The sequence below is a fragment of the Hirundo rustica genome, chromosome 10 (assembly GCF_015227805.2).
Source record: "Hirundo rustica isolate bHirRus1 chromosome 10, bHirRus1.pri.v3, whole genome shotgun sequence".
In the NCBI taxonomy this organism is placed as follows: Eukaryota; Metazoa; Chordata; class Aves; order Passeriformes; family Hirundinidae; genus Hirundo; species Hirundo rustica.
In genome coordinates this window covers 4,373,470-4,398,565 of record NC_053459.1, presented here as the reverse complement: position 1 = coordinate 4,398,565, position 25,096 = coordinate 4,373,470, and the positions used below count along the sequence as shown (strand labels likewise).

General features: G+C 62.7%; 1 protein-coding gene across 2 annotated transcripts; it reads left to right on the top strand.

Moving 5' to 3' along the window:
• Positions 1-1,280: 1,280 nt before the first annotated feature.
• Positions 1,281-23,336, top strand: LOC120757287 (diacylglycerol kinase beta-like). 2 transcript variants are annotated; one of them, XM_040074513.1, is made up of 24 exons: positions 1,281-1,423; positions 3,496-3,572; positions 4,589-4,659; positions 6,085-6,324; positions 7,017-7,187; positions 8,076-8,125; positions 8,709-8,783; positions 8,866-8,985; positions 9,855-9,972; positions 10,232-10,320; positions 10,659-10,775; positions 10,882-10,980; positions 11,980-12,093; positions 12,180-12,253; positions 12,380-12,454; positions 12,543-12,628; positions 12,813-12,902; positions 13,241-13,401; positions 14,316-14,380; positions 14,952-15,042; positions 17,557-17,758; positions 18,888-19,008; positions 19,105-19,165; positions 20,546-23,336. In XM_040074513.1, the coding sequence occupies exons 1-24, from the start codon at positions 1,364-1,366 to the stop codon at positions 20,783-20,785; spliced, it is 2,667 nt and encodes an 888-aa protein (XP_039930447.1). In that variant the 5' UTR covers positions 1,281-1,363; the 3' UTR covers positions 20,786-23,336. The 2 variants fall into 2 exon arrangements, with proteins under 2 accessions (XP_039930447.1, XP_039930446.1); XM_040074512.1 differs by having other exon boundaries at positions 4,494-4,659.
• The last annotated feature ends 1,760 nt before the right edge of the window (positions 23,337-25,096 follow it).

Sequence of the window (25,096 nt, the reverse complement as noted above, 5' to 3'; positions counted from 1 at the left end):
AGCCCCAAAGAGGGTTTGCTCCTTCCTCTGCCAGCACCAGGCGCTGCCCCTGGCACCATATCTTGCCTGGAGCATTTTGAGCAGCTGAATATAAAGCCAAAATAGCATTAGTACAGAAATGTGGGCAGAGTCCCGGGGATGAGGGGTTAAGTGCCTGCTCCTGGTGCACCCCCACGTGTGAATGTCCTGAGGGGCTCTGTGTGGGGCTGGTGTGGCGTGTGGGACCCGACAGCTCCCCAAAATTACTCATCCATCTTAATCAAAGACGTTCTCTGTGAATGGAGGGGTGCAGGCAGCTGGGGGATGTGGCTGCTCCCCGAGCATCATCCCAAGCCCTGTGATCTTTCCCAGCCCATCCTTGCTCTGCTTCCTCCAGTCCATCAGCTCAGGCTGCTGGAAACTGGGAGCCAACATTTAACAGGGAAACGGCCCTAAAATGGAGATCAAACTCCTTGGAGGGCAACCACCTCGTCCAAATGCTGCCCATTGCCTGGTGACCAATTAAATGAAAAAATAATAAATTTGGAAGCCTATAAATGGGTGGGCTGGAGAGGGCCCTTTGGTGAGGGTTTTTCTGTGGCACAGGTTTTTCCCTCACGTCCAGTTTTGACTGTAGATTTCATTTACAACGATTCTCTGGAAGCAAGCGCCAGCTTCAGAGGTGCGGGAGCGAGCTGGAAGTTTCTACGCTCTTGTATTCCCTGCCTCCGGTTTTTGCATCTTCTTTAAATAATCGTGCCCTTCCTTCTGCTCCCCGTGCTGGGAAGTGCTGGGGGTGACGAGTTCCTTTCCCCACGCAAGGCCTGACCTCTGTCAGCCACATCCTCTGGCCAGCGAGAGCTGTGGCTGTTGCGGGTGGCACCAGGCTGTCCCCATGGCAGGGGAGGGACACCAGGGACACCAAGCCCCGAGAACGCTCACACAGCGAGGTGCCCCGCGCTCCTCCCTGTGCTCACCCCCTTTTCACTGCAGCCACGCACTCTGCTCCCCGTTCCCTGGAGTACAGATCCCCCACGCCCGCAGGGAAAGCACCCTGGCACCCCATTTCCAAGCTCAAACACCCCCTGCCCCACAGACCCCCGCCCATGGAGGTGACCGTCCCTGAGAGCCGTGGCAGCAGGGCCCGGTCTGTGCCCAGCGCTGACCCCCTCCTCTCTTTCTGTCCCCTGCAGGGAGCGAGGCGGTGAGCAGCTGCCCTGAAGCTCCGGTGCCAGCTTCCCACAGGCTCAGCGGAAGGATGGCAGCAGCCCGGCAGCCCCCGGTGCCCCCGGCCGCGCCGATGTGACCGGGCCGTGCGGGACCCGCGGCACCCAGCCTGGCACAGACACGGCGGCCGGTGGCGCCCGCCGCCCCAAAATGAGCGATGGCGCGTGGATCTCGCTCAGCCCCACCGAGTTTGCCCAGCTCCAGCAGTACACGGACTGTGAGTACCCCGTGCGCCCTCCTGGGAGGAGAAAAGTCCCGTGGATCCACTTTTCCTCCGTGCCCTGCCTTTCCTCAGTGTCCTCCTGGGGAGCTAGGTGACTCCTCGGGTGTTGCCCGGGAGGCTGGAGGTGGCTGGCCGGGGTGCCCGTGCCCGCCTGCCCGGCAGGGTTTGGCTGAGCTCCGGGCACACGTGAGCGCGGCGCGGTCCGTCCGAAGGCGGCCGGCTCCCACGTTCCTCGCAGTGAAATGCCAACCAGGAAAGCAGGCTGGCTTTTCCCAAGCACGCCGAGCTGCTCCACGGCGCGCTCCGGGCTGCCAGCCCTCTGCGGTAATTTTCCTCAGCGCTCTTGCAGAGCGACGCTCTGCTGCGGCTCCTGCCGGGAAAAGGGGATTTGCAGCAGCACCCAAGGGCTCCTGGAGCTGGGAGAAGCTGGAGAGAGAGGCTGGGCAAAGCCCTGGGGTCCAAAACCAGGTCCTTGAGGTCCTGCCTGCCAGAGGGCTGGAGCGTGGGCGTGATTTTTACGGCAGGTGATGGAGATGGGTGCTGGGAGCAGGGCGGGGTGGGGAGCGAAGCCGCAGGACGAAGGGAGAAGGGCTGTGAGATCCCAAGGGCGTTGCTTTGCCGAGCTGGCGTGACCCTGGGGTGAGCAGGGCCGGGTGGGAGACGCCTGAGGGGCAAAGGGGACACCGTGAGCTCTCTGGGGCCGTCCTTGGGGACGCTGTACGTCAAAAGGGTGAGGCTGGGCACAGGTGGGGCCGTGCTCCTGCCCACCAGCCAGAGACCTCGGGCAGGGCTGCAGGCAGAGGTGTGTGTGCCCCGTCCCTCTCTGCGTCTCATTCTGCCTCTCTGGAGGATGATGGGCTTTGCTTTCCCGGATCCCAGACCATGAAACACCATCTGTAACGCTGCACTCGGAACACTGACGGCATCTTTGTTTTGTTCAGCAAAGTGTGGCCAGCGAGGCTGCAGCATGGGCAAGCTGCCTCCTCCCCTGTAGGATGGCTCAGCACCGCGCTGGGGAAGGGGATCTGGGGGCTCTCCGAGGAGGGATCCCTCTCCTTGAGAGCCCCAGACATCCCAGACATTGTGGGGCAGAGCCAAGTTGTGTCCCCAGCAGAGGGCTGGGGGGAACAGAGCCAGCACACGTGGAGAGAGGATTTCACATAATAACAAATTATTGTTTGATAATTAAGAAGGCTGGTGTGTCTGAGAACCTTCTAAATGCACATGCCCAGAGGTGTGTGTGAAGGTGAGGGCTGGATGTTCACTCACCTTGATATTTTTTTTCTGCTTTTCCCTTTTTTCCCCATTTTGAAAGGATGAATGTCCCTCTCGACACTCCAGCCCTAAGGATGCTCTGCCAGGGAAAGTCTTTACTCCTTGTGTGGAAGTTTGCATGGACCAATCCAGTGATAGGACAAGAAGGAATAGCCACAAACTACACTAGGGGAGGTTCAGATTGGATATTCAGGAGAATTTCTTCCCCAAAAGGATAGTGAGGATCTGAAACAGGCTGTCCAGGGCAGGGGTGAAGTCACCATCCCTGGAGGTGTTTAAAAGCCATGGAGATGTGGGACATTTCTGTCTTAGCAGTGAACACAGTTGTGCTGGTTAACGGCTGGACCTGATGATCTCAGAGGGCTTTTCCAACCTAAATGATTCCATGATTCTATGAGTACAGTTCTATTTCTCCCTCCTGGCACCTCCTGGAGATGCCTCTGGCATGACTGGCCCTGCCAAGGGGTGCCAGGAGCCACCTGCACTGGGGCAGGGACACCCAGAGTCCAGAGCAGCTGGGACTGGAGCGTGGGTCACGCCTTCCCTGCTTTGCTCTGGGGCTGTGTCTATTTCCATACTGGTAGGAGGAAGCTCTCTGCATATGTAAAACTCCCAGCTTTCCATATCTGCCCTGCCCTGTGAAAGTGGAAGGGGAAGCAGGGCATGGGTGGTGGCACAGAAAGATCCAGAAATGGCATATCCAGCGGATTAAACCCCTCTGCACCGTGCTGGGTGGGTGAGGGAGGCAGCCCAGCGGGGCCATGCTCAGCACGGTCCCTTTGTCTCCCCAGACTCCACCAAGAAGCTCAAGGATGTTCTGGAGGAGTTCCATGGGGACGGCGTCCTGTCGAGGTACAACCCCGAGCAGGTACGGTGAACAGGACACCCGGGGGTCCCCCCGTGCTGCTGGCAGCTCCCAGCCCCTGCAGGCTCCCCCAGCCCAGCTCCCACAGCTGGAAGCAGCCAGGAGAAGGCAGGGCTGGCTGCCTGGCGCCCATCTCTCTCTCCCCGTGGTTTTGCTCCCAGGACTCGATTCCCCGGCCGTCCCTGGCCGTGCCCACTGCATGTCCATCCCACTGCTGAGGGCTCCTTGGGCCATTGCCCTGCCAGCCAGAATCCAGGAGGGGTTTGCTGTGCCCCTAAAAGCAAATGACTTGGCCATTGGTGACGGGACAGCTCCGTGCCCTCTCTCTCCTCCAAGGAAGGCTGGGATTATTTTTTTCCGGGGGACATTTTCAGAGGGATCTATCAGTGTGCCAACAGGACAGAGCCTTCCGTGGGGGCTGGACTCACTAGAACCACGGCAAAATGAGAAAAATCAGTGGGCTGAACCTGGCAAGGAGGGGCACAAAGGTGCCCTGCTGTTCCAGGGCACCACAGGACCCTCCCTGCAGCTGAGGGCACTGAGAAGACACAATGGCAGTGCCCGGCGGGGAAGGAGGAGGCACAGAGTCCCCAGGAGCAGGATGGTGCCCACGGGGCTGGGCTGGAAGGTGCCACTGCTCTGCCCTTTCCTGCCACTGCCCCAGCTCCAGCCCTGGCTGCTGTCCCTGCTCCCTGGCCCTGCTCAGCCACGCTGTCACTGAGCATTTCTGTCCCTGCTGCCTCTGGGTGCCTGTAGGTTTCCTCCAGCCACTGGGATTTGGGAAGCCAGCTGTCCGGGGAGGGCTCTGCAGCTGAGTGCCCAGTGAGGGGGGCCCAGGGCGTGAACCCCACAGCCACTCTGCACCCTCACGGTGGCCTGGGGCACCTCCATCCTCCTCCTCCTCCTCCTCTGTCCGCTCCCCAGCCCATCGACTACGAGGGTTTCTGCCTCTTCATGAAGACCTACCTGGAGGCAGACGTGCCCGAGGAGCTCTGCCAGCACCTCTTCACCTCCTTCAGGCGCAAGATTTGCCAGTCCTCCCCCGAGAGCCAGCAGCAGAGCCCCGGCGTGTCGCAGCACAGCCCCCTCGGTGAGGCAGCCCTGCCGCCAGGCGGGCACCACGGGGCAGCCGGGCACCGGGGGGCAGCCGGGCACTGGGGGGCAACCGGGCACCCTGGGGCAGCCGGGCACCCTGGGGCAGCCGGGCACCCTGGGGCAGCTGGGCACCGCGGGGCAGCCGGGCACCCTGGGGCAGCCGGGCACTGGGGGGCAACCGGGCACTGGGGGCAGCCGGGCACCACGGGCGCACTCCCACACCGCTGACAGGAGGGAAGGGGGGGTGACACCTGGAGAGGGTGACACCTGGAGAGGGTGGCACCTGGATGGGGTGGCACCTGGAGGGGGTGACACCTGGAGAGAGTGACACCTGGAGGGAGTGACACTTGGAGGGAGTGACACCTGGAGAGGGTGGCACCTGGAGGGGTGACACCTGGAGAGGGTGGCACCTGGAGGGAGTGACACCTGGAGAGGGTGGCACCTGGAGAGGGTGGCACCTGGGGGGGTGGCACCTGGGGGGGGTGACACCTGGAGAGGGTGGCACCTGGAGAGGGTGGCACCTGGAGGGAGTGACACCTGGAGAGGGTGGCACATGGAGAGGGTGACACCTGGATGGGGTGACACATGGAGGGAGTGACACCTGGATGGGGTGGCACCTGGAGGAGTGACACCTGGAGAGGGTTGCACCTGGAGGGGGTGACACTGGAGGGGGTGGCACCTGGAGAGGGTGACACCTGGAGAGGGTGACACTGGAGGGGGTGACACCTGGAGAGAGTGACACCTGGAGAGGGTGACACTGGAGGGGGTGACACCTGGAGAGAGTGACACCTGGAGGGAGTGACACTTGGAGGGAGTGACACCTGGCGGGGGTGGCACCGTGGCCAGCTCACAGCCCCGTCTGTCGGATGGGATCCCCAGCCCCGTGCTGCTCCAGGGAGGGATTTCCGCGGGATGCAATGGCCGTGCGCCCTTTCCTCTGCACATCCAGAGCCCGGGTCGCTCCATGGCAGCACCTCCCGAGGTGGCCTGTGCCTCTGTCACAGTACAGCCACGCTAGAGCAGGCTGCGTGTGCCCGGCACCCCGCTCTGCCTCCCCCAGCCCTTCCCGGCTGGATTCGTGGCTGGTGGAGACATCTGCTGAAAGGACTCCAAACTGCAAAGGGAAAGGGAGAACCTCCCGCAGCTCCGGCTGGTGACGGAGGGCTGCATCCTCCCTGCCTGGCCCTGGGCACCGCGGCGCCCATCACCCAGGGATGTGAGCGCTGCTGGGAGCTCCTGGGCCAGGCAGGAGGGCGAGGAGCCCCCTGTGCTGCCCCTCAGAGAGCCCTGCGGCTGGGATGCCAGGGCAGAGAGGCGTGGGGCTGGCAGACGGGACCCAGGAGCACCCAGCACCGGCCCCTGGAGGAAGGGGCATGGACACCCTGGGGTCACGCTGCCCTCGGGCACGTCTGCTTTGCAGGGATCAATGGGAAAACCCTTCGGAGTGCTCTGGGACGGCACACTGCCGAGCCCAAGAGCTGCCACAGCAGCACAGCTGAGCCTCAGCCGGCATCCCTCACCCCGGCATCGATCCCCAACGCCTCCCCCAGCTGGTCCAGGTCATCCTCCCAGAAATCCAACGCCGGCGCCGCTTCTGCTCACAACTCCTCGGGCTCTTCCAAGATCTCCTCCGTGTCTCTGCTCAGCCCTCAGTCGCCAGGTGAGCTTGGCTGGGGCTCCACAGGGGGCAATGGCAGTCACAAACCCTCCCCAGCTTCTGGTCAAGTCCCCAGCGTGGTGGCAGTGACCTCCCAAACTCACCGTGTTCCTGGCATCTCGACACCTTTGCTTGGCAAGCCTAAGCTACGGATCCCATCCCACAGAGCCCCATCAGTCGGTGTTTAATCACCTGGCAGCAGCTTGTAGGGAGGGGGGAATGGGGCGGGGAGTCACAGCCAGCCCCTGCCAGCCCCCCAGGAGGGGCCCCTCTGCCGGGAGCATCCCTCCTGCGATTGGCACCAGCGAGCGTGGGCCATCCTGGCACCCTGGCACGCCGCCTTGCTGCCCACCGAGCTTCTCCCTCCTTCTGGGGGGGTGCTCATTCCCAGCAGGATGCATCTCCGTGGGCTCCAACTGCTCATCCTGCCCGTGGCTGCAGTGATGGGGGTGTGGGGCTCTGCGCCCCGAGGGCCGAGTGGCACTGCCCGTGCCTGTGCTGGCACCGGCCCCACATCTGCTTCGTGCCCCCAGGCCTGCCGTGCTGCCCAGCCCCAAGTGCCCTTTTTACGCCCACTGCTGTGTCCCCTCTGTGTCCCAGCCCCGGCCCCGGGTGTCACTCATTCCCGTGTCCCACCTGGTGACAATTCCTGGTCCGGCGTCATCCCTGCGCGTGGCCTCTGTCCCTGCCCACAGGCACGAGGAGCACGGAGAAGAGGTTACCCTTCAGCCTGAGGAAAGGCCCCAGCTCCCTGAAAGCCACCCCGCCTCCTCCTGCCACCCCCTTGGCCCAGGTGGTCCACCTGAAGGACATCGTGTGCTACCTGTCCCTGCTGGAGCGGGGACGAGCAGAAGACAAGCTGGAGTGTGAGTGTCACCCCCGGGGTGGTGCTGGGGGGGTGGCTCCGGTGTCACCTGCTGGGGTTTGCCCGAGGCTCAGGTGTCACCTGCTGGGGTTTGCCCGAGGCTCCGGTGTCACCTGCTGGGGGTTTGCCCAAGGCTCAGGTGTCACCTGCTGGGGTTTGCCCAAGGCTCAGGTGTCACCTGCTGGGGTTTGCCCAAGGCTCCGGTGTCACCTGCTGGGGTTTGCCCGGGGCTCCGGTGTCACCTGCTGGGGTTTGCCCGAGGCTCCGGTGTCACCTGCTGGGGGTTTGCCCGAGGCTCAGGTGTCACCTGCTGGGGTTTGCCCGAGGCTCCGGTGTCACCTGCTGGGGTTTGCCCGAGGCTCCGGTGTCACCTGCTGGGGGTTTGCCCGAGGCTCAGGTGTCACCTGCTGGGGGTTTGCCCGAGGCTCAGGTGTCACCTGCTGGGGTTTGCCCAAAGCTCAGGTGTCACCTGCTGGGGGTTTGCCCGGGGCTCCGGTGTCACCTGCTGGGGGTTTGCCCGAGGCTCCGGTGTCACCTGCTGGGGGTTTGCCCGAGGCTCAGGTGTCACCTGCTGGGGGTTTGCCCAAGGCTCAGGTGTCACCTGCAGGGGTTTGCCCGAGGCTCCGGTGTCACCTGCAGGGGGTTTGCCCAAGGCTCAGGTGTCACCTGCTGGGGTTTGCTGAGGACGAACGCAGGGCTGGGTGCTCCTGTCCACTTGGGAAAACCACTCGGCATCCCTTCTGCTCCTGCCTGTGTCTGGCTGAGCCAGCACAGTGCTGCTCCCACCCTGAAGCTCCAGCAGCCTGGAGCAGGCTGCCCGGGGCACCCCAGGGTGCCCTGGGGCTGGGCTCTAATTCTCAGCAGCTCCCCTCTTCCCTCTTCCCTCCAGTTATGTTTCGCCTCTACGATACCGATGGAAATGGCCTACTGGACAGCTCGGTGAGCATCCCCTCGGGACAGAAAGCTGCTCAGAGGGCTGGAAACGTGCAGGACACTGTTAGGGTGCCCAGTGCCCCGGTGAGGTGCTCCAAAAAGGGGCAGGGATACGGGAAGGGAGGAGGAAAGCAGCAGCTGGACCGCGGAGCTGGGGATCACATGCCAGCTCTGCTGCATTTCTAGCAGGAGCTAGGAAAAAAATCCACCCACCAAGAACTGTAGCTCTACATCAGGTCAGGGTATTTCAGGGAAGAAAAAAAAATCGTGCACAGCTCCTTGTGCTATGATGTTTTCTTTGTTCTTTGGGTATCGCTCTTGAAGCATGTTGCAAATAAAACCTGGTTTATCAGAATAGTTTTCCCCCAAAGAAAACCCATGACAGATTTATTTGCAGGTTTTCAGGGCAGAGCACCCTTAAAAAAAGAAGGAGCACCCCCTGAGGACTGGGGCATTGCTGCCCCTCCCGCGTGGGACTGGGGTAGCCTCGGGCATATGGGAACGCCGACCTTGGGGGTTTGGGGCTGGCCGCTCTGCCCGTGCCCGGAGCCGTCCCTGACACTGGGCACTACCTTCTGTGTGCGCTCAGGAGCTGGATCGCATCATCAACCAGATGGTGCACGTGGCCGAGTACCTGGAGTGGGACTCCACCGAGCTGAAGCCCGTGAGTGCCGGGGCTGCGGCGCGGCCGCGGGGGCTCTCGGCTGGCGGCGCCGCGTCACCGCCGCCTCCCGCGCCTCCTGCAGATCCTGAAGGCTATGATGGACGAGATCGATTACAACCACGACGGGACGGTGACGCTGGAGGAGTGGATCCGCGGCGGCATGACCACCATCCCCCTGCTGGTCCTCCTGGGCATGGAGACGGTGAGAGCCCCCGCGGACACCTGCCCTGCTTCACCCGCGGCACCGGGCCAGGCGCTCAGGCGGCACCACGCAGCCCCACGCTGGCCCCAGCCCCTGCTGACACCCCCTCCCTGACCCCTTCACCCCCCAAATCTTCTCAAGCTCGTTTTTGAGCCGCGGGCTGGGCTCGCTCCGTGCTGTGGCAGCGCACTCCTGTTCGATGAACGTTTAATCACAACCTGAGAAGAGTGCCTGAAATGGCACCTCCTCTCGTAGAGTCAGGTTTAAAGAGAAAAGGAACCGTTGTTGGGACCCCCACTTTATTTCTCTGTCTTGTTTTTTTACATCCTTTTGGCCTTCATCTCTTTCAAGTGCCATTGTTACCTGGCCATCAGGTAATAATTTGCAGGGAGAGGTGGTTTTGCTGATGGTGCCCTTGGTTCCCCTGGAGAGGCTGGGAGGGGGCCAAGCTTTCTGGCAGAAAAAAATCAAGGAAGCAGGGAGTTTCAACTGGCTCCTGCAAAGTGCTCATGCCTGGCCCCAGATGAAGAGGTTTGTGCTTTTGTCACCCCGTGGTGGCAGTGGTGGCTTGGCCCCAGGTGTGAAGTCACCTCCCTGCCAGCCACCAAGATCCTCTCTGGGGCTGGGCTGTGCCAAGGGTCCCTGGGAGCTGGAGCTGGACGTGCCCAGGGGCACGGGGCGGCAGGGATGCTCTGGGGAACCGAGAGAAGGGGAATGGGGGGAGCCCACCACCCTGCTGGGAGCAAAATCCCAGAAACACCATGGGCTTTTCAGGGGATGAGAAGCTGATCAAAATCTTGGGCTGAGGGCTCTGGGGCTCTTGGCAGCAGGGGAGTGAGCCCCTCAGCCTCCACTCTCCTGCCCTGCAGAACGTGAAGGACGATGGGCAGCATGCCTGGAGGCTGAAGCACTTCAAGAAACCTGCCTACTGCAACTTCTGCCGCACCATGCTGCTGGGGGTCCGCAAGCAGGGCCTCTGCTGCTCCTGTGAGTCCTGCGTCCTCGCCGGAATGCTGCACTCCCAGACTGCTGGCTCCTGCCACATCCAGTGGGGAGGCAGGGCTGGTCCCTGTTAGTGCAGAGCCCCGTGGGTGCTGCAGGCTGAGTGGGGAGGGGGCAGCTCCCACGCTGACCACCCTCTTGGTGGGTCAGCGGCGCCCTGGCAGCGTTGGGGTGACTCCAGGGTGTTACAGGGCTTTTCAAACATGAATGATCCTGTGGCTCCATGGTTTTTCTCTCTCGCCAGTCTGCAAGTACACGGTCCACGAGAGGTGTGTGTCCAAAGACATCGCTTCCTGCATCAGCACCTACGTTAAATCCAAGAGAAACACGAGCGTGAGTAGGCAGCGGGTGCATTTCTGAGCCGCTGGGTGTCCTGGCCCCTTGGTCTCCTGCTCTGCTTCCCCTGGGATTTGCCCCTCACATCCTCGGCAGCAGCTCGTGGACGTTCCCAGCATCCAAAGCCTTGCAGGATGCACCCCATCCCCAGCTCCCAGGCACCCACACAGCCCCCAGCTCCAAGATTTGCCCCGGCTCTGCACAGGGGCTGTGCAAGGGGCTGGATTGGATCAGCGCCATCCCTGCAGGATGAGCTTCCAAAATCCTGCTGGGCACCCTTAGCAGGAGGGAGATGCCTGCGGGTGGCTGTGCCACCGTGTCCCCGTGCCTTGCAGGTGATGCAGCACACCTGGATCGAGGGCAATTCGCCTGCCAAGTGTGACAGATGTCACAAGAGCATCAAGTGCTACCAGGGCATCACCGGCCTGCACTGCGTCTGGTGCCAGGTCACGGTGAGTGCGCGGGGCTGGGGCACATCCAGAGCGCCTGCAGGGCCGGCGCTGGGCTCCTGATCAGGAGAGGGCAGCTGTCCTCTGTTCCACGTGCTTCCTCCTGCAGCTCCACAACAAGTGCGCCTCCCACGTGAAGCCAGAGTGTGACGGGGGCCCACTGCGGGACCACATCCTGCTCCCGTCCTACATCTGCCCAGTTGTCCTGGTAAGCGCCCCCTTGCCCTGGTTAGTGCCCCTTTGCCCTGGTCAGTGCCCCTTTGCCCTGGTCAGTGCCTCCTTATCCTGGTCAGTGCCCCCTTGTCCTGATTAGTGCCTCTTTGCCCTGGTCAGTGCCCCCTTATCCTGGTCAGTGCCCCCTTATCCTGGTCAGTGCCCCCTTATCCTGGTCAGTGCCCCCTTGCCCTGGTCAGTGCCCCCTTATCCTGGTCAGTGCCTCCTTATCCTGGTTAGTGCCCAGTTGTCCTGGTCAGTGCCTCCTTATCCTGGTCAGTGCCCCTTTGCCCTGGTCAGTGCCCCCTTATCCTGGTTAGTGCCCCTTTGCCCTGGTCAGTGCCCCCTTATCCTGGTCAGTGCCCCTTTGCCCTGGTTAGTGCCCCCTTGCCCTGGTCAGTGCCCCTTTGCCCTGGTCAGTGCCCCCTTATCCTGGTTAGTGCCCCTTTGCTCTGGTCAGTGCCCCCTTGCCCTGGTCAGTGCCTCCTTATCCTGGTTAGTGCCCCTTTGCCCTGGTAAGTGTCCCCTTATCCTGGTTAGTGCCCCTTTGCCCTGGTTAGTGCCCCCTTATCCTAGTCAGTGCCTCTTTGCCCTAGTCAGTGCCCCCTTATCCTGGTTAGTGCCCCTTTGCCCTGGTTAGTGCCCCCTCGTCCTGGTTAGTGCCCCTTTGCCCTGGTTAGTGCCCCCTTGTCCTGGTTAGTGCCCCTTTGCCCTGATCAGTGCCCCCTTATCCTGGTTAGTGCCCCTTTGCCCTGGTTAGTGCCCCCTTTTCCTGGTTAGTGCCCCCTCATCCTGGTCACTGCCTCCTTGCCCTGGTCAGTGCCCCCTCATCCTGGTTAGTGCCCCTTTGCCCTGGTCAGTGCCCCCTCGTCCTGGTTAGTGCCCCCCTCCTCGCTGCCAGTGATGGGGACCCAGCAGGGCGTTGCTGAGGCTGCTCTGCCTCCCCTGGCTGCTGGCACTGCCCCGTGGGCATCCACGCCTCGGTTCCCCAAAGGACAGGCAGTCCCACTGCCGCCGCTCCGAGAGCGACTCCCCTGCCAGCACCAGCCCCGAGGACAGCCAGGGCTTCAAGTTCAACTCCACCACGGTGGACGGGCAAGGCCTGCAGGTGGGTTCCTGCACCGGGCTGCAGGGGAGCTCTGCCGCCGATCTCAGAGCGGGCAGGAATCCACAGCTGCGTTTTCCGCCCCCCAGATCAGCGCCCAGCCCGGGACACACCCACTCCTCGTGTTTGTGAACCCCAAGAGCGGAGGAAGGCAAGGGGAGCGGTAGGTTGGGGGGGGTCCCACCTGGGAACAGCTTTTCCATCGGAGTTGGGGGCTGCCGGTCCCTCGGGCATCACTCCTGGTGTGGGAATCCCCTTCGGGGCATTCCCCACATCCCTCTCTTCCCAGGGTCCTCCGGAAGTTTCACTACCTGCTCAACCCACGCCAAGTGTACAACCTGGACCGCGGTGGCCCCACGCCAGGGTACGGAGCTGCTGCGGGTGCTCCTCTGCCCCCTCCCAGCGGGCCCTGCCCTCCCACGTCACCCCCCGTCTCTCCTGCCTTCCTCCAGGCTGAACTTCTTTCGGGACACTCCAGATTTCCGTGTGCTGGCCTGCGGAGGGGACGGCACGGTGGGTTGGATCCTGGACTGCATAGGTGAGCAGGGCACAGCTGCGTTCCCGCAGGGCGCCGTCCACCCGCGTCCTTGGTGATCCCGAGATTCCCCCGGTGAAAGCGGGCTGTGATCCTGCCGGCAGCGTCATTCCGGGCTGCTGGCTGAGGAGGGGCATGGGGAGTGAGCCCTGTCAGCCCCAGAGTTCTCTTCTCCCTTGAACTGCAGATAAGGCAAACCTGGTGAAGCACCCACCCGTGGCCGTCCTGCCCCTGGGAACGGGCAACGACCTCGCGCGGTGCCTGCGCTGGGGAGGAGGTGAGGACGGGCGAGCATCGCCCGGGGGGTGGCCGGCCTTGGGAACCCTCCAGTGTGACCATCCCCAGGGCAGGGAGCACCCCTGGGCTCCTGGGATGCCGTTCAGAGCTGAGCCTGGTGCCTCCAGCTCCTTCCAAAAGGAGCAGCCGCTGCTTTCCGAACCCTCCGCAGCCGGGCCCTGCCCAAAGGTTTCCGTTTGGAGAGCCCTGCTGCCATTAGCCAAGATCTCTGCCGCTGCTGCAAGAATGTGCCGTAGCAGCAGCCCCCAAGTGCCTGGCGCCTGGCTATGACGTGGCTGGGCTCCCCTTCTGTCCTCCTTCATCCTCTTTCCCCTCCAGGCTATGAAGGAGGCAACCTGATGAAGGTGCTGAAGGACATAGAGCACAGCACAGAGGTGATGCTGGACCGCTGGCACATCGACATCATCCCTACGGACAGGGAGGCCAACGGAGATCCCGTGCCATCCACCATCATCAACAACTACTTCTCCATCGGCGTGGTGAGTTCCATGGGGCAGGAGTTGGTTTCTCCCTTCCTGTTCCTCCTTGCTCGCACTTTCAACCTCCCTCCATCTCCGGGCCTCTTTGGTTTTTTTCCTGGTTTTATTGTCATTTGTAAAGGCAGCACCAAGATACATTAGCAGGCATGGGATCTGTATCTTCCCAGCAGGAACGTTGCAAGTGTGAGTGTGAAAGGAGCTTAAATAGGAGTCAGGGAAGATTGGGGTGCCAAAGACAGGGACACCCCACCTGCCAAGACATCAGCAAAGCCCTGCTTTGGTGTTTGAAACCCTGTTCCCCATGTTCTCCTGACCTAGAGCGGTTAGGGAGCTTGGGGAGGATGACAGCCCAGTGCTGGTCAGTCCTGAGGGCAGGAGTGTTTTGGGGAAAGCCCTCCTCTTCCCAGGGCCTTGCAGCATTTCTGTCCTGTGCCAGGGGTGCCACCACGGCACGGGTCACTCACCTGCAGCACTGCAGGATGCTTCTGGCTTCACATCGGCTCCTGCTGATGCAGGTGGCATTTGGTGACAGCTTCTGAGCTGGGCTTAAACACCCCCACCCTGCGTAAGGAGAGGTTGTGATGAGTTTCAGGAGAGCTGCCGTCCTGCTGGGGGAGCTGTCGGGTGCAGGGTCTCGGGGTGTCCCCAGCGCCCCACTGCTCTGTTGGTTGCCTTTCCTCCCCTCCCATCATCCCCTCCATGCAGAGCCCCTGTGATGAGGGGAGGAGGCCACTCTCAATTAGCGCACTAATTACGTCTCACCTAACAAGCTTTGGGAGGAGCCTGGCTGAGGGTGCCTCCATCACCTTGGGCCATCGCTGTCATCAGCAGCGGCACCGTGTCATGGTGCCCACGGGGCACAAGGTGGGGATTGTTTCTCCGCCGTGCCACTGGTGTCTCCGTGCTCTCCACAGGATGCCTCCATCGCCCACCGCTTTCACATCATGCGAGAAAAACACCCTGAGAAGTTCAACAGCAGGTGAGGGCTTCCCGAGGGTGCGGGGGCACTCCCTGCCCCTGCCATGCATTGCTCCCAGAGGGTTTGGTGTTTGGGGACAGGCAGGGCGTGACCAGGCCTGGTGGGGGTCCAGGGCCAGGCAGGGTGGGGGTTTGGGATGGCAGGCTGCTCAAACTTGGCCTCACACCCAGTTAGGTTCATTCATGCTTTATAATCAGTATGGAATTCCAGGACGGGCAGGAGCAGGCCGGGCAGGGAGGGCAGGGCAGGCAGCAGGTCACGGCTCGTTCTCACTGCGCTCAGGGTGCCTGGAAACGGGGCGGTGGCAGCAGGAGCCGTGCTGTGTCACCCCCATCCCCTGCTAGGAAAACCCCTCTGCTGACAGCCCCTCCCAGCGCCCCCTCAAACCTGGCTCAGCAGCGGGTGCAGGGAATGAGCCCCGCGCTCAGGGGCTCCCGGGGTGCCGGGAGGCTGCTGGGGTGTGGGACATCCCCTCCACGTGCCCATGCCAGCGGCTCCAGCCAGCCTCTGGCAGCACATCCCGCTGCTGACTGGGGCAGGTCACGGCCTCTGACGTGTCTCTGTGCCCCAGGATGAAGAACAAGCTGTGGTACTTCGAATTCGGGACCTCAGAGACCTTTGCAGCCACCTGCAAGAAGCTCCACGACTATGTTGAGGTTGAGGTGGGTTTCCTGGGACGGCCCCTGGTCTAGCTCTGGCACAAAGGCTTTTTGGAGCCGCTGCCCATGGATCCCTCGGCTGTTCGGTGCCTTCGACCCCTCACTGTGGCAGGAGGACGTGGTGGCCACCCGGACCCCTTCCTCCCCCGCAAAGCCGGCCAGCTGTGGGCAGAAGAATAATCCCGTATTCCCCACTTCCAGCTGTATTTGAGAGCATGCCTGGAACATTCTGCTTGTAAATTCCGCGCTGCTCGCAGCCCTCATTGGCTGACATGGAAACAGCCTTTAATTAGAGCTGGGAGGAGGGCCCGTGGTTGCTAAGAGCGCTGTCACTTCTCCGCGCTGGGGATTTGGGCTGTAAACTTCCGTCTCTCCCTGTCTCTGGATAATCCACCCTTTTATAACTTAGGCTGGAGGGTGAGGGGAGAAAAAATAGCGCTTGCACCGAGAGGCGGTGGGAGTCAGAGGAGGCGGTGGGCAGGGAGCGGAGCTGGCCCTGCAGACACGTCCCTGCAGAGGGGTTTTGCTGTGGGAGTTTCTGCCCTTCCCAAAGCCTGGGGTGGGCAGCTGCACCCTTGGATGCTTGTGGGAAGGGGCAGGACCAACATCACAGCCATCTCATCCCCTTCGCCACCCGTGTAGCAGCATCCCAGGGCGGATAAAAGTCCGTGTTTGTGGAGCTGAATGTTGCTGGAGACGGGCACGAGGTGCTCTCCCTTCCTTCTCGAGGTGCTCTCCCTTCCTTCTCGAGGTGCTCCCCACCAAGTGCGGGTCCCCGGCAGCAGAGCCCACCGCCAGGAAAGCGTTAATCCCGCAGTGTTTGGAGTTGAAAGCAGCCGCCTGTCCTCCCTCCAGCTCCCAGGCAACTGTCAGCCTCGAAGAGAAATAGCAGTTTTGTTTTGGAAATTGGCACTCGTTCCCCCTACAACTCCTGGAAATGAATTTGCTTTTTTTTCCCCCCAGCTGCAAATTTCTCCTTCCAGCCTCGCTGCCAGCGCGCCGTCAGCTGCCCCTGCTCAAAGGGCCCATTGTGGCCGCCTGGCACGGGCTGGGGAGGACTCTGCAGGGAGGATCGCTGCTGCCCGCCGCTGCGGGCAGCAACAGGCTCCTGCAGCATCCCAGCACCCTGCACTCCTGGCAGCCAACTCGCTCCCAGCCCACCGTGGCTGCCCGGGCGCCCGCTGCCTCGCTGGCAGGTGGGAAAGGTGCCTGTGGCTGGGGATGGTGCTCGGGGTCACCCCGTGTCCACCCCACGAGGAATCGGAGCCCTCTCGCTCGGTAGCCGCTGCCCAAGAGCATTAAGGTCCTTTCTCTCCTCACGGATCACAACATCATTAAGATGTATTGAGAGCAAAAGGATTAACATCCTTTCCAAGCCTTGGAGAGACAGCTCTTCCCTCCCGAACCAGAAGATTTCTGCTTTCAGTGTGAGGCTAAAAATAAGAGCCCGCAGCACGAGGGGAGGCAGGAAGGATCTGACACACCGAGCTCCGCTCGGTGTCCTGAGCACGGCCCCAGGGGTGGTAAAAACAACCTCTAGACCTTGGTTAGAGCAAAACAACCAGAACTGGGGCAGCGGAAGGGGTTCATTAGCCCGTTTCGTTCCTCTCAGCTCGAGGAGTGAGGGCAGAGATGCCTTTGCATCACCAAAATGCAAGGGAAAAGCTGTGCTGGGATTTGCTGAAGCACGGAAGGTAGAGAGCAGATGCCTCAAGGAAAATAGGAATGCTTTATAGAAATTCAAGTTGGATGGAAAAGTGGCTGCTTTCTCCAGAGGTATTTAGGAAGGGGATCCGTGTCTGGGTGGCGTGAGAAGATCTGAAAGAAGGAAATGCATTTCCGTGGCTGTTGCTTTCAATCCTGTGGAAAAGCTGCAGGCAATGGATATTTTAACTTTTACAGGCAATTTTCAGCTGAGGCACAACTGCTGCACGACGGCAAAGCCTGGCATGCCGGTTCTGTGTGCTGTGCTGTGGTTTGCTCTCCAAAACCTGACGTTTTTCCTTCTGACACCTTCCCCTAATTTCCTTCCAGCCTTATTTCTAGTTTCCAAATGGCACTTGGACACAAACTGGTCTGAGCTACTTTTTGGGCAGCCAGACTTTCCAGTCCTTTGGAGTCAGTGTGGACAAGGAGAGGGGGGAAAGCAGGTGCTGGAGCTCCTTGGGTGGAAGTCGCTGTAGGGCCAGGGTGGTGTTGCCTCCCGTTTTGGGTCACAGCACCGAGTCTAGCCAAGGTCTTATGTGGCCCCCCGGGAATTTGCTTTTTTTGAAACTGCTCTTTTGGACCTGTAGTAAAACTGCTGTGGAAATAGAGGGGAGAGCAGCACAAGGAGCGTTGACATCAACTCTAGGCAAGCAAAGCGGGAGGGTATTTGCACCTCCAGCCACTCCGGAGCTGCCCGTGTCCCCGGCGGTGTCACTCTGTGCTCAGGGACCGGCGCTCCCACCCTGGGGAGAGGAGGGGGCTCCGCGGGGTGGGCACAGCTCCCTGACACACCCCCCCCGTGCCCCGCAGTGCGACGGGACCCTGCTGGACCTGAGCAACGCCTCCCTGGAGGGCATCGCCGTCCTCAACATCCCCAGCATGTACGGGGGCTCCAACCTGTGGGGCGAGACCAAGAAGCAGCGCGGCTACAACCGGCTGGGCAAGAAGGTGCCCGAGAGGCCGCCGGGCACCGTGGTCACCGACGCCAAGGAGCTGAAGTTCTGCGTGCAGGGTGAGCGCTGGGCAGCGGGGCGGGGCTGGCTCAGCACGGGGGCGCCGGGCACCCACCAGCTCTGGGGTGACCGCGCTGGAGGAGGCGTTATCAGCTCTGTGTCTTTGGGGCGCCGGCGTGAGCCCACAGTACGGCAGGGGAAACCGACCGCAGAGCGGCACCGAGGGCTGCCCCCCGGTAAGCGCCTCCCCGGGCTCCAGCCCTGGATGTGGGGTTTGGGAGCAGCAGGACCCCGCTGTGCCCAGCTGGCACCTCACACCCGCTGCTGAGGCCATGGGAGCCAGCCCAGAGCGCTGGCAGCGTTCCCCAGCGGGGAGCAGCGGGGTAGAAAGCAGCCAGCAGAATCCACAAGGTGCCTGGCTGTTCCAGCCCCACCTCCCACAGCCTGGGGCTGGGGGGGCAATCAGCCCCCCTGTGATGGGGCTGCCAGGAGAGCAGTGCCACATCCCAGCCTGTCACCGTCTGTCCCTTGCTGCGGGAGCCAAGAGGCAGCAGGACGGAGCACAAGGCACAAGGCAGCCCCAAAGGGACCGCAGGGGACAGCAGGGCTGGTACCCTGGGCACGTCCCCACTCGTGGGCGGGTCAGAGGGCGTGGGAGGCTCGGAGGATTCCTCAGGGTGTGTGTGGGAGAGGAGCCTGAAGCAGAGAGCTGTGCCGTTGTCAGGGGTCCTCGCTGGTGGCCCAGAAGAGCAGGACGAGCTGTGAAAGAGGTGATGCCCTGGGATTTGAGCAGATCTTCTGCCACGGCAGATCTTCTGCCACGTGTGCTGGGGAGCTGCGGCACCCCAGGGCGCCCAGGCAAGGGGTGTCATCATTTCACACACTGCAAACAAACAGCCCAGGGGCTGGTGGGGATCGGGGCTGGCACCGCTCAGGAGCTGCTTCAGACCAGGAGTAATTCTGCTCCACAGATTTTGGATAGCGCTGGGAACACCCAGTTTGGTGGTCTCGGGACACAGAGGACACCAGGATCAATCCCCCCGGTGCCGCCAGGGCACGAGGCCAAACAAACTGTGCTTCAGGACAGCCAGCAGCCCTGGTGTGCCGGCCCTGAGGTTTCGAGGGAGGGCAGAGGGTGGGGGACACCGGGGGATGGGGGGAGCCAGCTCAGATCCCTCTCTCTTGCAGACCTCAGCGACCATCTCCTGGAGGTGGTGGGGCTGGAGGGCGCCATGGAGATGGGGCAGATCTACACGGGGCTGAAGAGCGCAGGGAAGAGACTGGCCCAGTGCTCCTCCGTCATCATCAGGTATTTGCCCCCTTCACAGCCGAGTGCCCGCCCAGCGGTGGAACCTGACACGGGTGACACCTGTGTCACCACCGCCCTCTCCTCTGTGCCTTGCAGGACGTCCAAGCTGCTGCCCATGCAGGTGGATGGGGAGCCCTGGATGCAGCCGTCCTGCACCGTGAGTGCCCAGGGAGGGGCAGGATGGGGCAGGGGGGGCTGGCAGGGTGTCGGGATGGGGCAGGAGGGGATGGCAGGGTGTCGGGATGGGGCAGGGGGGGATGGCAGGGTGTCGGGATGGGGCAGGAGGGGATGGCAGGGTGTCGGGATGGGGCAGGAGGGGATGGCAGGATGTAAGGGTGGGGCAGGAGGGGATGGCAGGGTGTCGGGATGGGGCAGGAGGGGATGGCAGGGTGTCGGGATGGGGCAGGAGGGGATGGCAGGGTGTCGGGATGGGGCAGGAGGGGCTGGCAGGGTGTCGGGATGGGGCAGGAGGGGATGGCAGGGTGTCGGGATGGGGCAGGAGGGGATGGCAGGGTGTCGGGATGGGGCAGGAGGTGATGGCAGGGTGTCAGGATGGGGCAGGAGGGGATGGCAGGGTGTCAGGGTGGGGCAGGGGGGGCTGGCAGGGTGTCAGGATGGGGCAGGAGGGGATGGCAGGGTGTCGGGATGGGGCAGGAGGGGATGGCAGGGTGTCGGGATGGGGCAGGGGGGGCTGGCAGGGTGTCGGGATGGGGCAGGAGGGGATGGCAGGGTGTCAGGGTGGGGCAGGAGGGGATGGCAGGGTGTCGGGATGGGGCAGGGGGGGCTGGCAGGGTGTCGGGATGGGGCAGGGGGGGATGGCAGGGTGTCGGGATGGGGCAGGGGGGGATGGCAGGGTGTCGGGATGGGGCAGGAGGGGATGGCAGGGTGTCGGGATGGGGCAGGAGGGGATGGCAGGGTGTCGGGATGGGGCAGGAGGGGATGGCAGGGTGTCGGGATGGGGCAGGAGGGGATGGCAGGGTGTCGGGATGGGGCAGGAGGGGATGGCAGGATGTCAGGGTGGGGCAGGAGGGGATGGCAGGATGTCGGGATGGGGCAGGAGGGGATGGCAGGATGTCAGGGTGGGGCAGGAGGGGATGGCAGGGTGTCGGGATGGGGCAGGAGGGCATGGCAGGATGTCAGGGTGGGGCAGGAGAGGATGGCAGCACGGCAGGGTGGGACAGCCTTGGCTCCTGGTGGCAAAGCCGCTGGATTTGGAGGGAGGCTGTGGCTCTTGCTGCAGGGTGGCCGCAGAGCCCGACCCGCTGTGACTCTGTGCCCGTGATGGCCCTGGACTCACGACACTCCCATTTCTTGATGGATGGGCAGAATTCCTCCCCGGGGGAGCTGCAGGAGGCTCCCCTACCGCTTCACCTCTTGCACAGAGGAGAAATCCTCTCCCCATCCCAGCACCAGACATGATTCCAGAGCTCTTCACCCCAGCGCTGAGCTGCTCCCAGTTTCGTGGGGTCACTCCCGAGGGTCCTGGGGCTGGAGGGTGTCAGCTCTTACTGAGCTGGGTTTTTCTACTTCTTTCTAGGTCAAAATTACACATAAAAGCCAGGTGCCCATGCTGCTGGGCCCCCCCCCAGAAGAGCAGCTTCTTCTTCCTGAAGAGGAGAAACCGAACTCGGGATTAAAGCACCGTCCAAGCCTGGAGGCACTCAGCATCCCAGCCACCTGCCTGATGCAGGGGTCCCCAGACCCCCATCCTGCAGTGGGGACAGAAACTCCCCCTCCAAGCCCAGTGGGGATTATTTATCCTGGGAAGGCCTTGTAGGCTCCTTCCTGACCTCCAGAAGCGTCCTCTCGGGTTGGGGTGGAAGAAGGGGGAGAAGCAGGCTGGCATGCAGCGAGCACATTTGCTGGAGCAGCACTAGGACTGGGATTTTTTTTTTCCCCCTTTATTTAAATACCCTCCAGCCAAGCTGCCAGTGAATGTGCTTCTGAGGCAGCACTAAGCCCCACTATTTATTGATCATCCTCCTGAAGACTACTTGATGTCTCACTGCACTGCTTTCTGTCCCCCAGTCCTTGCAAAGGGAGGAATTATTTATTTCCTTAGCCTAGAGGAGCCGTCTCGGCCACTCCCCTCTGTGCTGTGGGGTTTAAGAGAGATGCAAAGAACCATTGCTGCCAGCCCAGGGAGCCACGAGGTGTGGGGCAAGCTGGGGACAGACAGTGCACAGGGACAGGCGTGGGGTGGATGGGAGGAGACATTTTTACAGGGAAATGGCAAAAAAAAGGGGATTTTTGGGGGAGTGCAGCCCCAGCTCTGGGCTTTGTGTTCATATTTATGTATTTATTTAGCAAACTCTGGAGAAAAAAGGGACTCTGGGGGTCACTTTTTTAGGAGCCCAGGTTGGACACAGACATGACCTTTCTCTGCTGGCTGTCCTCCATGGCACCTCCTTCCTCTGGACATGGACCTTTCCTCTCTCCTAAAGCCTGCCAGCCCGCGCTGGGGGCTGCAGACCCTGGGGACAGACATCCAGAAGCTCTTCTCCCTTGAAAGTGCCGCCAGCACCTTCCACACATCTCCCAGGGTGCTCTGCCAGGCTGGTGCTCTCCCTGTGCGACGGGTGCTGCCTCTGATGGGCTCTCCTGGGCTGCAGGGAGTGGGGCAGAGTGATTGCTCCTCGCTTTCTGTACGGCCAGGTCTCCCCACAGCCCTCTCCAAACCCGAGGAGCCTCACAGGTGCTGCTGCCTGCGTGACTGCTGGGGTGCACAGGCAGGTTTTGGGGGCATCACCCGTGGATGGACAGATCAGGGGATGCAGCTTCTCTCCAGGATGCACAGGGACCAGGAAACAGCATGGAGCATGGAACTTGTGGTGGTCTGAATGTACTCCCAGGAGCCAGGAGTTGGCCAGACTGGCCCCTGGGAAGGGCTGCTGGGTGCTTCTGCAGTCACCCGGTGCCTCCAGCCGTGGGCCTGCGTGCGGGATACAGCCACGTCCTGAGTCAGCCCTGCTCCCAGGCAGCTCCCTCGGGGCTGGTGGAGGCTCCTGTGCTGCTGGGAGCAAGCTGGGAGTGAGTGGCGTGCGCCCCGCGGATGTCACCACAGGCAGGCAAAACTGTTGTTTGTCCCCACTGTGTCCCTGCTGGGACCTGCCACAGGGCTGGGACAAATCACCCTGTCCCCCCCAGTGCCCCCTCAGTCCCTCCCGATGCTGCAGGTGCCCATTCAATAGCATTCCCCTGGCAGAGGGGGCTGCCATCGCTGTTTCAGAGTGAACAGCGAGCTGGAAGGGAGCTGTCCGTGACCTGGGTACACAGGCACACGTCACCAGTGCAGAAATCCACTCTCCTCCCCCAAGGCAGCTGTTTATGAGTAGCCAGGTGAAAGCAGACGGAGCGAGGCCAAAGGAACGCCAGGTCCCTCGGAGCAGCCGCCTCCCTTTCCCCAGCCCATGGCCGGGGGCAGCAGTGCCTCACAGCCCCGCGCTCGGGGAGGGTGAGAAAACCACCTCCGCCATCTCCCGAGCTTTGCCAGCGGGAGGGTGCCAGCCTTGTCCCGTGGGATGGCAGCGCACAAGGTCAACGGGTTCGGTTCCATTTCCCTGCCCACTCAGCCCCGAGGCAGGGCTTTCTCCCAGAGCCTGCGGGGACCCAGCGGCGCTTCTCCCGCTCCTTGCCCCCGTCGCGGTTTGCTGGGCTCGGGCAAAGGGCGGCGCTGGGGTCTGTGCCGCGGTTTGCCGGCGGTGCTGGCGGGGCCGGGGAAGCAGGAGGGCGTTGTGCCCGTGCCTGCAGCCCCGCGTCTGGCACTGCCGGGGGTGAGCGGCTCAGCTCCAGGGGTGAACACCCAGCCTCGTCCTGCAGGGCACAGCGAGCCCAGGGCCACCGCTCTGGGCCGGCGGGACGGGGACACGCCAGCACCATCCTGCCAGGCTCCAACCCTGGCGTCCCCTCTGATGGCCAGGGAGATGATCCCCGCCACCTGCACCACGGCACCCAGCTCCAATGCGCTCCCCCACTGCCAAAGGCACGGCTCAACGGGCCTGCCAGCTCCCCCCTCCTCAGTCCGATGGTGCAAAGGTCCCGAGCCCAGGAGGGACCACAGAGCCCGGGACCTCAGCCCAGCTGTCCCGGCCCCAGGGAGGAATAAGCCATGCAGCTGCGGGGCGCTCGAGGCCTTGATCCCCCCCCCCTTCCCCAGCGTCTCCCAGTTCAGCCCAGTTCCCATCCGTGGGATGGGACCAAGCCCCCCAAGAAGCCCTTAGGCGCTGGTGCCGGTGCCGCACTGGGGGTCCCTGAGGGCTGGGGAGCCCCACTGGCACAGGAGCCTCAGCCCGCTCCTCGCTGTGTGTGTGTAGCCGTGGTTGCCTGCATGGAATGGTGTCCGTAGCGTAGCGCGTGTTGCCGTGTACACCCGGACTGCTGTGGGCTTGCCTCCAATAAAGATGGGAATGAACTCCTCGGCTGGTCCCGGGCTGCGTGGGGGTGATTCCTGGCCAGGTGTGGCCTCCCCACCTCCAGGGGCTAAAAGAGACGGTGCCCGCTCCAGGACGCCGGGGCTGAAGGGGTGCTGGCAGCAGCAGCACGATGAAGTGGGAGCTGCATCCGGCTAAATTTGGAGTCTGCAATTTTTTTTCTTTTTTTTTTTTTTTTTTTTTTTTCTTCAGTGGGGTCTAAATTTAGCAGGCATCGGTCACACACACCCCCCCCCCCCCCGCCGGCCCTGGCTCTCCAGGGGTCTCGGCTCTTCCTGTGACCTCCCACCCACCTGTCCCTTGGCCGCCCTCGGCCTCATCACCTCTCCGCGTCCCCGGGGTGCTGAGCAGCCCCCAGACGGCGCAGGTCTGACCTGGGCTGCCCATCGTGCCCCCCGGGCTGTGCGGTGACCCCGCTCATCCCCTCTGTGCTCCCCGGCCCGGGTTTGGCCGCCCCCCCGCCCGCCCGTGTGTCATCCGCTAATTTTACCTGCAGTGATTTAATCCGGGCCGCCTTTGTGCGGAGGGGAAGTGAGAGCGCGAGTGCCGGCCGAGCCCCCGGCAGCGAGGACACCCCGTGCCCTCCGTGCTTCCTGCCCCCGGCACGGGCGGTACCCCAGCACCCCCCCATCGCTCCATCGGGACACGGCGGCAGGATGAGCTGCCTGCCCTGACCGCCCTGGGGACATCCCGGGGGACAGGGGGCCCTGGGGGGCTCCGGGAGCCCACCGGTGACCCAGCGCCCACAGAGGAGCTGCTGCCAGCAGCCCGAAGACACGCTGGGCAGCTCGCCCAGGACACCCACAAGCCCACGACCTGAGGATTGCAAGCTGGCCACGACACCTCTGCACCGACAGGCTTCCTAATCCCTGGGCGACTTCCCGGGGTCCAAGCGGAAGGTTCCTCTCCCTCCCTAGGGGAGACGTGCAGTATGTAACCCAACACCTTGTTTTTGCCTTCTCCGGCAGTGACTTCCGAGTGTCCCTCCACAACGTTCGGCCTCCACGCAGCCCGTTTGGGGTGTGCTGTGTCCTCCCTGGGCAGCCACTGGTCCCCGTGGCAGGTCTCATCCCCTTGTTACAGGTAGGGAAACTGAGGCGCTAGCAGGGAAATGCTGCAGTGGGGGGGCCTGGCAGGCACCCAGCAGCACCATTCTGTCCTAGATTCATTCCCTAACCTCTGGGACGCCTGTGGTGTGCGTGTCCATGAGTCTGCTTGGAGGCATCCGTGGCCTCAAAGCCCTTGCAAGTGGGAGATGTTTTTCCCGTGCCCCTTTTCAAAGGCAACCCCGGCTCCAGGGTGCCTGTAGGGAAAGGCTGCCGAAATCAGTACTCGGGCGTGGGTTAGCCCTGGGGTCGCGGTGGGTCCCGTGTGACGCTGCCTTGCTTGTGTGAAACCCCCTCCCAAGAGAGCAGAGGGGACCCCGGGGCCTGCCAGGCCCTAGGTGCACTCCATCTGCACGGCTTGCTGTGTGGCACATTCCTGGGCACGTCGCGCACGGACCCGGCCCTTCCTCGCCACCCTGGGCCCGGACCCGAGGGTTGTCCCCCCCCTGACTCTCCGACCCCCAGGGCCGCCCGTTTAACCCCCATCCCCTCTCCTGCAAAGGGCCGCGGCCCCTTTAAACCCTGCGCTGCCCCGGCCCCACCCGTCAGTCT

Bases quoted from the DNA above. Each gene is read 5' to 3' on its own strand.
- LOC120757287 (XM_040074512.1), top strand. From the start codon at position 1,357: ATGAGCGATGGCGCGTGGATCTCGCTCAGCCCCACCGAGTTTGCCCAG. The intron at 12,455-12,542 runs GTACGGAGCTGC...GCCTTCCTCCAG, and splicing joins CGCGGTGGCCCCACGCCAGG to GCTGAACTTCTTTCGGGACA. The intron at 15,043-17,556 runs GTGGGTTTCCTG...CGTGCCCCGCAG, and splicing joins ACGACTATGTTGAGGTTGAG to TGCGACGGGACCCTGCTGGA.